Source organism: Engraulis encrasicolus, chromosome 19 (assembly GCF_034702125.1).
Source record: "Engraulis encrasicolus isolate BLACKSEA-1 chromosome 19, IST_EnEncr_1.0, whole genome shotgun sequence".
Classification (NCBI taxonomy): Eukaryota; Metazoa; Chordata; class Actinopteri; order Clupeiformes; family Engraulidae; genus Engraulis; species Engraulis encrasicolus.
Window position 1 is genome coordinate 6,006,705 of NC_085875.1, and position 10,163 is coordinate 6,016,867.

A 10,163-nucleotide genomic window follows, 5' to 3' on the forward strand; every position below is an offset into this window, starting at 1 on the left:
GGTTGGTGTTGTTGATGTTGATGGCGATACCTCGTCTACCTCATCCATCTTGCCAACATGCCAGTGTCAATGCCAACTGAGCCTCACTGACCGCGCCAAAAGACATGCGCGAGAATGCGATCTGCTTTTATTTCCCTACCATTGCATCGCCCACTGACCGTGAACACGTTCATATCTGGTGATAACAGAGCCATCTAGCGCTCGGGCATAGAAACGAGTAACGAGTAACGAAAGCAGTACATGAAAAATATATTGTATTGTTTTTCATCACAAAAATGTAGTACAGTAAAAGTACAAGTATGAGGAAAAAAATATTACTCAAAAAAGTACAGATAGGCCTACTGCAGTTTAGTACTTAAGTACAGTACTTTGTTACTTTTACTTCGTTATACATCTCTGGAAATAGAGTGGATGTTATTCAGCTTGTTCATAAATCTTTTATCTTCCACGAAGTGGAGGTCTCCAGTTCTTCTTCCATGAAAGAGCTAGCTTTCCTTATCAGTCTTTCAAGACACCCAATACCCCCTCTTCATTGTGCTCCCTCCCCAGCACACCACTGCATAGAAAAGGACAGTCTCATAGAACATATTAAGGAGTTTATAGCAGACAAGTATAGCCAATACTGTATTTTTTTCTAAACTGCATCTTTGGCTGACCAGTCCAGTTTGTTGTCTTGTTATACGCTGAAATACTTAGATGTGCTTACAATCTCCACTTCATCAACCTCAATGGAGATTGGTTGCAGAGCGGGCTTAGACCTCCAAAAGTCCACCTTCATCTGCTTGGTCTTAGTGTTGAGTTGTAGGTGCATTACACCACTGCAAAACCCTGTACTCCTGTATTCCCCCCTGCCTTAATACAGCCTACAATTGTATTATCATCCAAGAAGATCCAGTGCATGACTTACTGCAGTCTGAGTGTATGTAACAGCATTGTCTTCATGCTGTGTGAAGGGAGGGACTCTTGGTTTAAGTAATTTATCTCTTTTGGATGTGGCTTTTTGGGGACAGGGATAAGACATAATGTGTTCAGAGTTGGTGCCTTACTAAGATGTACACTCGGGCTGAATAAATATTCCAGTAGCTCAGCCACTTCAGCACCACAGGTCTTTAGCAGTCTTGGTGATGTCCTATCCAGTTAATGGGCTTTAACCAGGTCTGCTGTGATTATAGAGAGGAGGGAGGGAGGAGGTGCTGGGTGGTGGTAGTGTGATAAAGACTGCTCCTGGAAGGAGCAATGATTTATGTTTACATACAAATGGTATGTGTATTACCAAAGCCTGACAGCAGGAAGCAAATGCCTTTTATTTCATGAGCCTACTGAAATAAACAGGGAGGGGAATAGCAAACGTATTCAGTGAATTCAAAAGTTCTTAGATCCATGCACAGCTTCTTCATTAGGTTCACTCAGGCATTACCTGACATCACTCAGGTGTGGCTTAATACCATCATGTAGGAGCGGGAAAGGATCTGCACACTGCTTGCAAAAGACTTAATTTATTTGGAGCAACGTTTCGATCATAGATCTAAAGAAGTTTTTTGATTTGGCACCTGCTGATGCTTTTCACAGTGTGTCAAATACACTAGACTTCAATCCAGCAACCACATCATATTCTACAGCTAAGCAAATTGTTTGGCTGGACCTGGAAGAAAGGACCAAGCAAAGTGCAAGTCAGAAGAGTAATGACGTTATCTATCCAGGTCCATTTGCTAAATGTAGGCTTAATACAATTAATTGGGAACAAGGCATCGGAGGTAGACCACACTGGGCATTCCTTTAATGTGCCATGCTCAAGACCCCTCAACTCAAATCCTCTCAGGGGTACCAAGGTTCTGTGCTAGGCCCCGCTGTCTTTGCCATCTTTATCTCATCTCACTGGGCAATGTTGTCCACTCACCCTGCTCCCTGCTATGTTGATGATAAACACCTGTCTGTCCAGCGAGATAACTCCATAGTTTCTGCGTGTACACTACAAACGTTTCAGAACAGCTCTTTCACCTCTAGATGTCTAATTACCTTTGTACCATTTCAAGCTATGCATTCAATGTCTACAACTTGAATTACAATAAATAGCTGGGAAAATTAGGGTGTTATAATGCTCTAATGCATTGTCTTGGTTCCACCTTTTTGCAATGTCTATGTGTCTATCTGCCTGTCTCTCAGACCTGGCCACATGGATGAAGCAACACCACCATCATCTGCCATTATATCAAGCAAGACATGAGGTCAACCGCTGTTACCCCAGAAAACGCTACATAAACCTGGGTGTTATTATTTATGACCGCCCATCATTTCTGAAAACACCGCTTAAATTACTGATGCTCTTTTGCACTGTTCAATATACAGAAAATCAGACTGTACCTAACCCAATATGCCACTCAGGTTCTGTACCTTGAGTGCAATTCTCTCCTGGAAGGAACTGTTTCATTTGATCTGAGGCTGAACTAAAACGTAATGTTGCTTCGCAATACTGTAACACCAACAGTCTGGCCTTGGCCTCTGACAAGGTAATGCCAATGGTCTGACAAGTTACCAGCTGTTACAAGAGTTTGGTCATCCCCCTCAACTTTTTAGAAGCTGAAATCACACATATCATACACATATCTTCTAGTATTTATCTTCATGCTCAACTCTTATAACCCAATATACATAAGCCTGCACTCTGTATTTTCCACACACACTGAATGTAGCCATTGGATAAAAGAGTCAGGGAAATGTAATGAACTTAAATTCCCTATACTGACCAGATCTAGACAGGGTGAGATGGCATTTAGTCATTATGCAAAATGCTGGACCCAGCTTCCTGTCCAAATTAGAACTGCCCCGATAGTATCTTATTTTAAAATGAAATGTGAAAAGGCTTATTCTCATCTGCCTTAAGTGATACAGTACAGTACACAATGCATTCTTTCTTCTCTTTTCTCTGTCTCTAATCGTTAGGACATTGAATGACAATTTTGTATCATGATGTACTTTGATTGATCGATCGATTTTATTGATTTAGGTTTATCAATGCCGTTACGATACCTGTATACATCAGTGGTATGTTGGTGCAGTGTATCTGGTACGCTATATTATTGTAAGGAAGTTTTAAGAACAAATATCCTTATACCATATAGTTCCCTCACTGTGTTGTATTGGTTAATAATATTATACTTAAATGTATACTAGGCTTCAGAGCACATACAGTTAATTAATGAACCAGCCTTTGAACTTTTATATCTATGGAATGGACAGGTTCATTTTCTTTCTTTTTTGGACACATTGTGTATTGAACGGTGTACCATCATCAATGCTGAGAATATATATACATATTAGGTAATGTTAGATTCAGCACAATCTCATCTTTTCCAGCTTTACAATTGCCTACAGATGCAAGAAATATATAAATATATATATAGCTGGCTCTTTCATGGGAGAAGAACTGGAGAGCTTCACTTCGTGGAAGATAAAAGATCTCTAAAGAAATTGAATAACATCCACTCTATTTCCCCTTCCTCTATCATATCTACCTGAAAGGAGTGATGCAATATTCTGATGAGCTAGTTGCAAGGCATTGGAAGTAGGTGGAGTCACTGCATTTTCCAGCTTAACAATACCTACAGATGTGCAAGAAATGATATATAGTATATACTGTAGATATATATACACTAGTGATAAATATATTTTCACCCTAATCTGATTCTATATTCAAGCATAATCTATAGCAGCACACACTAATAATACGTTTATTTGAAGTAATATAGCCTACTGTAATACAATTGTGAGCATTCCTGTCACCACTTAGTAAGTGCATTGAAATACGTAGGTCCTGTAACTCCTTTTCGATTTTTTTCATTCTGGGCACCTCATACATTGAACGATATGCCATCTTTAATATTCAGAAAATATATACATATGAGGTATTGCTGGATTCAGAACAATCTCACCTTTCCATCAAGATATCATATGTGTGCATATGACATTCCCTGACAAAGCGATTACAATGTAAATGATGACATTCTGTATAAATATCACTTTTTTTCATTTTCCGCCTATTTTAGGTGTGTGATTAAATGCCTATATCTCCTTCATACATCAAGATGGTCCAATACAACCACTTCTATCTGCTGCAGGTAGCCCCTGGGCACAAGCATACCAATTCTCAAAGCTCTCAGAGCTTCTGGTAATTTTCTGCATGTTTTTTTGTATATCTACTCCCATACGGAGAAGTCACATTTTGGGTGCTTTTTTTGTTTGGAAGTGCATATGGAAATGTGTAAAATTTTTAGGCTTAGCATTAAAATCACTTTGGCCAAGAATCATTTTCATGTATGGGACACCTTAGAGATGAGGAAAAACATTATTGGGTTTTGTTCTACCTCCGGTTGGGGTGTCTCCAAATTTTGAGGCCATTGTCACTAGCCTAATTCATACGGGGGTCTGGGGGTCCTCCCCCAGAAAATGTTGTATTCTTAGATGCAGTTTCTGGCATTTAACCACATATATAGGTAGACAGGTGGTTAGGTCAATCGTTGAATGAGACAGAAAAGAGATGAAACGAGATGAGGCAGTATTTTTCATCTGTCTTTTCAGTAGCCTATAACAATCTTGGTACATTCCAATATACGTCCTTCCATCCTCCACTTGTGCTTGTGTGCTCTCCTCCATGGAGAGAACAATACAGTTTTCACGCTGTCAGATAGCCACAACAATTTTTGGGGGGACTGTTCTTCATTCACCATCCCGATTGCAAATGCGGAAATGACAATAGAATTGTGCTTTTGCAAGATATTGAATTAATTTTCTGTCGTCAGTGACGTCATCATGAGGTCACAAGTAGGCAAGTGAGCAAGGGAGGACGGAAGTCCGCATATTGGAATCCACCCCTTGTATCTTAATGAAGGGAGTGGCTTGCACAAATTGGATCCCCAGCTTCTTCTCACCTGCTTTTTCATGAATGCCACATCTCATTTTAGCCATAGTTTGACAGGTAATGTACAATTAATGGAAGGACTAGTACAGCAAGTCCACAGCATAAAGCATAAAGAGGATAGAGAGTGCAATATCTGCACATGCAGTCTGGCTGTGCTGCTGACCACCTGCTCAGACAACTTAACTCTGTCTTTCCTGACAGGTGCAGGTCAATAAATCAGAAAGTGGCTGGAGATGTCCACTTGCATCTGTTGGAGCGTTTCTCTCTGTAATGGTGGCGTAAATGAAGCCCACTGGAATCACACAGCAAATTGCTCCTTGTAAGTCGCTTTGAACAAAGGCTTCTGCTAAATACTAATAATCTTCACAGTGAAAAGGAGGTTTAAGTTTTTATCCTCCAATCTGGTAGGCCTAGTCATTATGGTAACACATAGTCGACACAAAAATGTTTTTGATACACGGAGAACACAACTGCCTTCAAGAGTAGGTCTGTATTTTCGTCTATTTAATAGTTTTTTTTACTATTATTGTCCATACTCCTTATTATTAGGCTATCACTGAAGCAATAGGAAAAAAACATTGACTTGACATGACTTGACATTGGCTAGGCCTTTATGGGACACCCCTTAACAGATGCAGTCTGTAAATTAACTCTGTTTGTCAGCAAATTTCAGTGCCATATTTGCATAGCTTATTATGAATAGGATTCTTCACCATAGAGCCAAATGTTGCAGCACCGACAGGCAAGGAGCCAACTTTGATTGTAGTCCAGTTTTACATCCAGTACAGCAGACGGCGGTAAAGAGCCTTTCTACCTTTGGGGGAAAAACAAAACCACTCTCGAGCTAGGCGGGGTTAAAGTTGAAAGTTCACGGAATCATGGCGGCAGCCAAACGTGTGCTTTATGTTGGTGAGCAAAATAAAAAAGTTATTGTTTTGGACTCCTAAACCATGTTATAAACAAATAGTCTATGTAAAACGTGAACGGAGGAGTAGGGTACATTGCTCCTCTTGTTTTTGGTATTGAGAAATACACAATAGGCCTAGCCCAATTGTAGCTTTAGCTTGACGTTTGTCAACACATATTCAAGACCACCGTTAACATAATTATTGACATGAAAAAACTTTTTACCACTACATTTCTTCACCAGGTGGCCTTGCCGAAGAGGTAGATGAGAAGGTTTTACACGCTGCATTCATTCCATTCGGTGATATTACAGATATTCAAATTCCATTGGATTATGAAACAGGTAAAATATTCTACTGTGATCTATTCCTGATAGCCTTTTTGTTTCCAAGTTACGCACAGCACCAGGCAAGTGCACATTGGTTTGAACTTGTATTTGCCCTGTCCACAGAAAAACACAGAGGATTTGCTTTCATTGAGTTTGAACTGGCGGAGGTGAGTATTCTCTAACATTTTAATGTGATCCACGTAGGGTTTTTGACATGTCGTCGATGTGCAAAGATCGCCATCAAGTGTTATTCTGGTGGTTACCCAGAGAAGTTGGAATTGGCTTTGTGTGTCTATAGTGTGTTCTTTTGTTTTCTCTGTGTTCTTCACCACTCTAGGATGCTGCCGCCGCAATTGATAACATGGTGAGTAAACTGCTTCTACTCTGTACCTCTGTCTTATTGCACAGTAGCTACTACACAAACACGTTGCTGATGTGCTGTCTGGTCATAGCCTACTGTGTTTGTGAGATATGGACATGCTGTCAATGCATGCGTCACCATTCATCACAATGCTGTTATTTTGCAGAATGAATCGGAGTTGTTTGGCAGGACCATCAGAGTAAACATCGCCAAGCCAATGAGGATTAAGGAGGGCTCGTCTCGTCCAGGTTGGCTTCTGTTCTTCTGAATCTGGAGAGAGTTTACTCTGACAGTGGCCAAAAAAGCTGAATTTTGATCTAATATCAGTAACAAAACTGCCATTGCTAGTATTTTACCACAATGGTGCCAGCCAGCGTTATCTGACTAATGGTTTGTGTCTGAACAATGTTGGCTTATACGGAAAAGTAGTATATAATATGTAGTGGTTGGATATAGTTCGTTATTTGTAACGTCTGCTTGTTCTACTATGTCTGTCTTTTTTTTTTTAGTTTGGTCTGATGATGACTGGTTGAAGAAGTTCTCAGGCAAGACAACAGAGGAGTCGGAAGAGGCAGAATCTGCAGCTGGGGAATCAGCCAATACAGCCACGCAAGAGGTGAGACACAGTGACAACCCTGTTCCATATTACATCATGTTTATTTGCTACAACTGCACAAACACAACAAAAACAACAAAAGCTATATGAAACCCAAGGAGCGTTGCTGGCCTATTTGTAATCGACAGCAGTAAAAGCTGCAAAGTAGGGTTGGTACAAAGCGGGATGCAAGCATTCTGACATCTCAGTTGTTGCTGGACTGTGCCATGACTTAATAACAAACTGTCGCTCCTGTTGTCCAAAACACTTGTTTGATTATTGTTGCTTTTGTCGCCTGCTCGTCAATACAAAGTCACTTCCGGTGCGTATGTAGCTTTGGTCGCTGTGGGTGTCTTTGTGCAGTCTTATTCAATAAAATCAATATTAAAACGTCACAAAATGAATTGTCTTTATGTTTTCTTCTTTTCAGGGAGAACCTCCAGCCAAAAAGGGCAGGAGTAACCCTCAGGTCTACATGGATGTGAAGATAGGCAACAAGCCCGCTGGCAGGATGCGCTTCATGCTGCGAGCAGACATTGTTCCCATGACCGCAGGTTAGTAACATGTTCCTTGTGTTATTTAGCTGTGTATGCATGTCCATTTTCAGTAGTGGTTATTCATGTTGCCTATTCGTATGGGCTCATCATGATTATCTTTGGCAGAAAACAAGCCCAGTCCCAGTCTGAAATTTGTTATGTGCTGATAATGATGCCATGTGATGCACTGTCAACACTAAGCAAACGTTTTGGTTACTGTGCAGAAAAAGCTGTAATTCTTTTTCTCCTGGTATATCAAGATTCAAGATTCTTTTTAATAGTCCCGAAGGAAATTTGTCTTGGACATACATAGCTGCCACATACACACAACATACACATGACGCCAAAAAAAAACAAAAACAACAATAAACACACACATACATAGAAACACTCAAGTGCATATCCACCACAGCCCACCACCCGCATACATACATGGCATTACAGGATGGTAGTTGTTAATGACCTGCGTTCAGTAGGTTAACAGAAACAGGGACAAAAGAAAACCTGTACCTATTCAGAAACCTTTTCTTGTTTTTAACTGGTACTCTGAATCGCCTGCCAGAGGGTAGCAGCTCATATTCTGGGTACAGAACATGTGATGGATCCTCAGTTATTTTTCAAGCATGCCTAACTACAGACTCTTCATATATTCCTTGGAGGGTGGGGTAGTCCCTCACCCCCACTACCTTCAGTGCAGTGTGGGTCAGTCTGTCTATTTGAGACTTCACTTTCACTGTCAGGTTTCCAAACCACACAGTGATTGCATAGCGTACTACGCTCTCAACAACAGCACGGTAAAAAAGTAACATAATCCTCTGTTGAACACCAAACACCCTGAGTCTACGTAAAAAATGAAGTCTCTGTTGGATCCTGGTACACACATTGTTAACATGAACATTCCAAGACAGATTATTATCAAAGTACACTCCCAAATATATTACGAATGAATTTGTTATTGGTACTGCAGATATCAAATTATATACCATGTGAATGATCAGAAAATGATAATTCACAGTGATAAGAGTGTGGCTGTTGTGTGTGGTTGTTTTGACTAATTATCATTTCATGGGCACATGCTTTTGTGTTCACAGAAAACTTCCGCTGTCTTTGCACACATGAAAAGGGCTTTGGGTTCAAAGGCAGCAGCTTCCATCGGATCATACCACAGTTCATGTGCCAGGGTGGAGACTTCACCAATCACAATGGCACCGGGGGAAAGTCCATCTATGGCCGCAAGTTTGATGACGAGAACTTTGTGCTCAAACACACCGGACCAGGTGAGATGTTTTAATTGTTTCTGTTTGGGTTGCATGTCTGTAGATGTAGAGGTGAATATTCATCCAACAGATAAGAAAACACACACACACACACACTCTAAAAATATCTGTTTGGGTGTGGTCCATTTACACAAAATACATTTATGAAACATTATATTGCATATTGTGTCCGAACAGCAAATGGATGGTCGCAACAACAAGATGATTTATAAAGTAGATGTGAAGATTGACTGATTGATTCTAATTGTTGATTCTAAATGTCTACAGGTCAGTTGTCCATGGCGAACTCCGGGCCCAACAGCAACGGCTCTCAGTTCTTCGTCACCACAGACAAGACGGACTGGCTCGACGGCAAGCATGTGGTGTTTGGGGAGCTGCTCGAGGGGATGGACGTGGTGCGAGCGATGGAGGTGAGACGAAATATTCATAAAATAATTCAGAACACTCATATAGGCCTACACAGCCGTGTCGTCACCATGCTCAGCCCACCGATAGCTAGGGTTGTAAGTCAAGTCCACCTTTGTAGAGTCTAAGACAAGTCCAAGACCAGGAATAGTCAAGTCCGAGACAAGACCGAGTCCAATAAGATTAGAGTCCAAGTCAAGTCTGAGTCACATGTCGGTCAGTGTAGATAAATAAAAATGAGGCTTGGCCTATAGTGTAACTGGCAAACATTCATTCATGTGAATAAGATAAACTAGTATGTTATTGGATTAAAGCTCCTCTTAAGAAAATATAGTGGCCGGTGTTAGTTTGCTGTTTTCACAGTGCCAGACAGTTTAATAAGCCCCAAAGGTTTTTTATTGACTGAACAAAGTCATGAAAGTCGAAAACAATCACTTTGAATTGTTTTGACAGGCCCAGGGTTCAAAAGATGGCAAGCCCAAACAGAAGATCATCATATCGGACTGCGGGGAGTATGTGTGATCTATGTGATGTATTAGTGTGCGTGTGTGTGAGTGAGAGAGAGTGTGAGAGAGAGTGTGTGTGAGAGAGAGAGAGAGAGAGAGAGAGAGAGAGAGAGAGAGAGAGAGAGAGAGAGAGAGAGAGAGAGAGAGAGAGAGAGAGAGAGAGAGAGAGAGAGAGAGAATGAACTACAATAATGATCGGATATGTACACAACGTATGACAACAGCCCTATTTGTTACTTTTGTTTTGTATAGGTAAGACTGTAATGTAAATATGACAATAAATACTTTTTGTAATGTAATGCAATTGTCATTTCATCTGTTTGATTAGTATCTC

General features: G+C 40.6%; 1 protein-coding gene across 1 annotated transcript; it reads left to right on the top strand.

Moving 5' to 3' along the window:
- Nucleotides 1–5,739: 5,739 nt before the first annotated feature.
- On the top strand, nt 5,740–10,128 carry ppie (peptidylprolyl isomerase E (cyclophilin E)). The gene is made up of 10 exons (XM_063224001.1): nt 5,740–5,824; nt 6,066–6,164; nt 6,273–6,316; nt 6,487–6,513; nt 6,677–6,758; nt 7,020–7,126; nt 7,536–7,659; nt 8,733–8,918; nt 9,186–9,328; nt 9,777–10,128. Exons 1-10 carry the CDS (start codon nt 5,794–5,796, stop codon nt 9,843–9,845), a joined length of 912 nt encoding a protein of 303 aa, XP_063080071.1. The 5' UTR covers nt 5,740–5,793; the 3' UTR covers nt 9,846–10,128.
- The last annotated feature ends 35 nt before the right edge of the window (nt 10,129–10,163 follow it).

What these genes read in the sequence shown, in the direction of transcription:
- ppie (XM_063224001.1), top strand. Translation starts at nt 5,794, where the DNA reads ATGGCGGCAGCCAAACGTGTGCTTTATGTTG. An exon ending in TTGAGTTTGAACTGGCGGAG is followed by an intron (nt 6,317 to 6,486) that starts GTGAGTATTCTC and finishes TCACCACTCTAG; the next exon opens with GATGCTGCCGCCGCAATTGA. An exon ending in GCTCAAACACACCGGACCAG is followed by an intron (nt 8,919 to 9,185) that starts GTGAGATGTTTT and finishes AAATGTCTACAG; the next exon opens with GTCAGTTGTCCATGGCGAAC.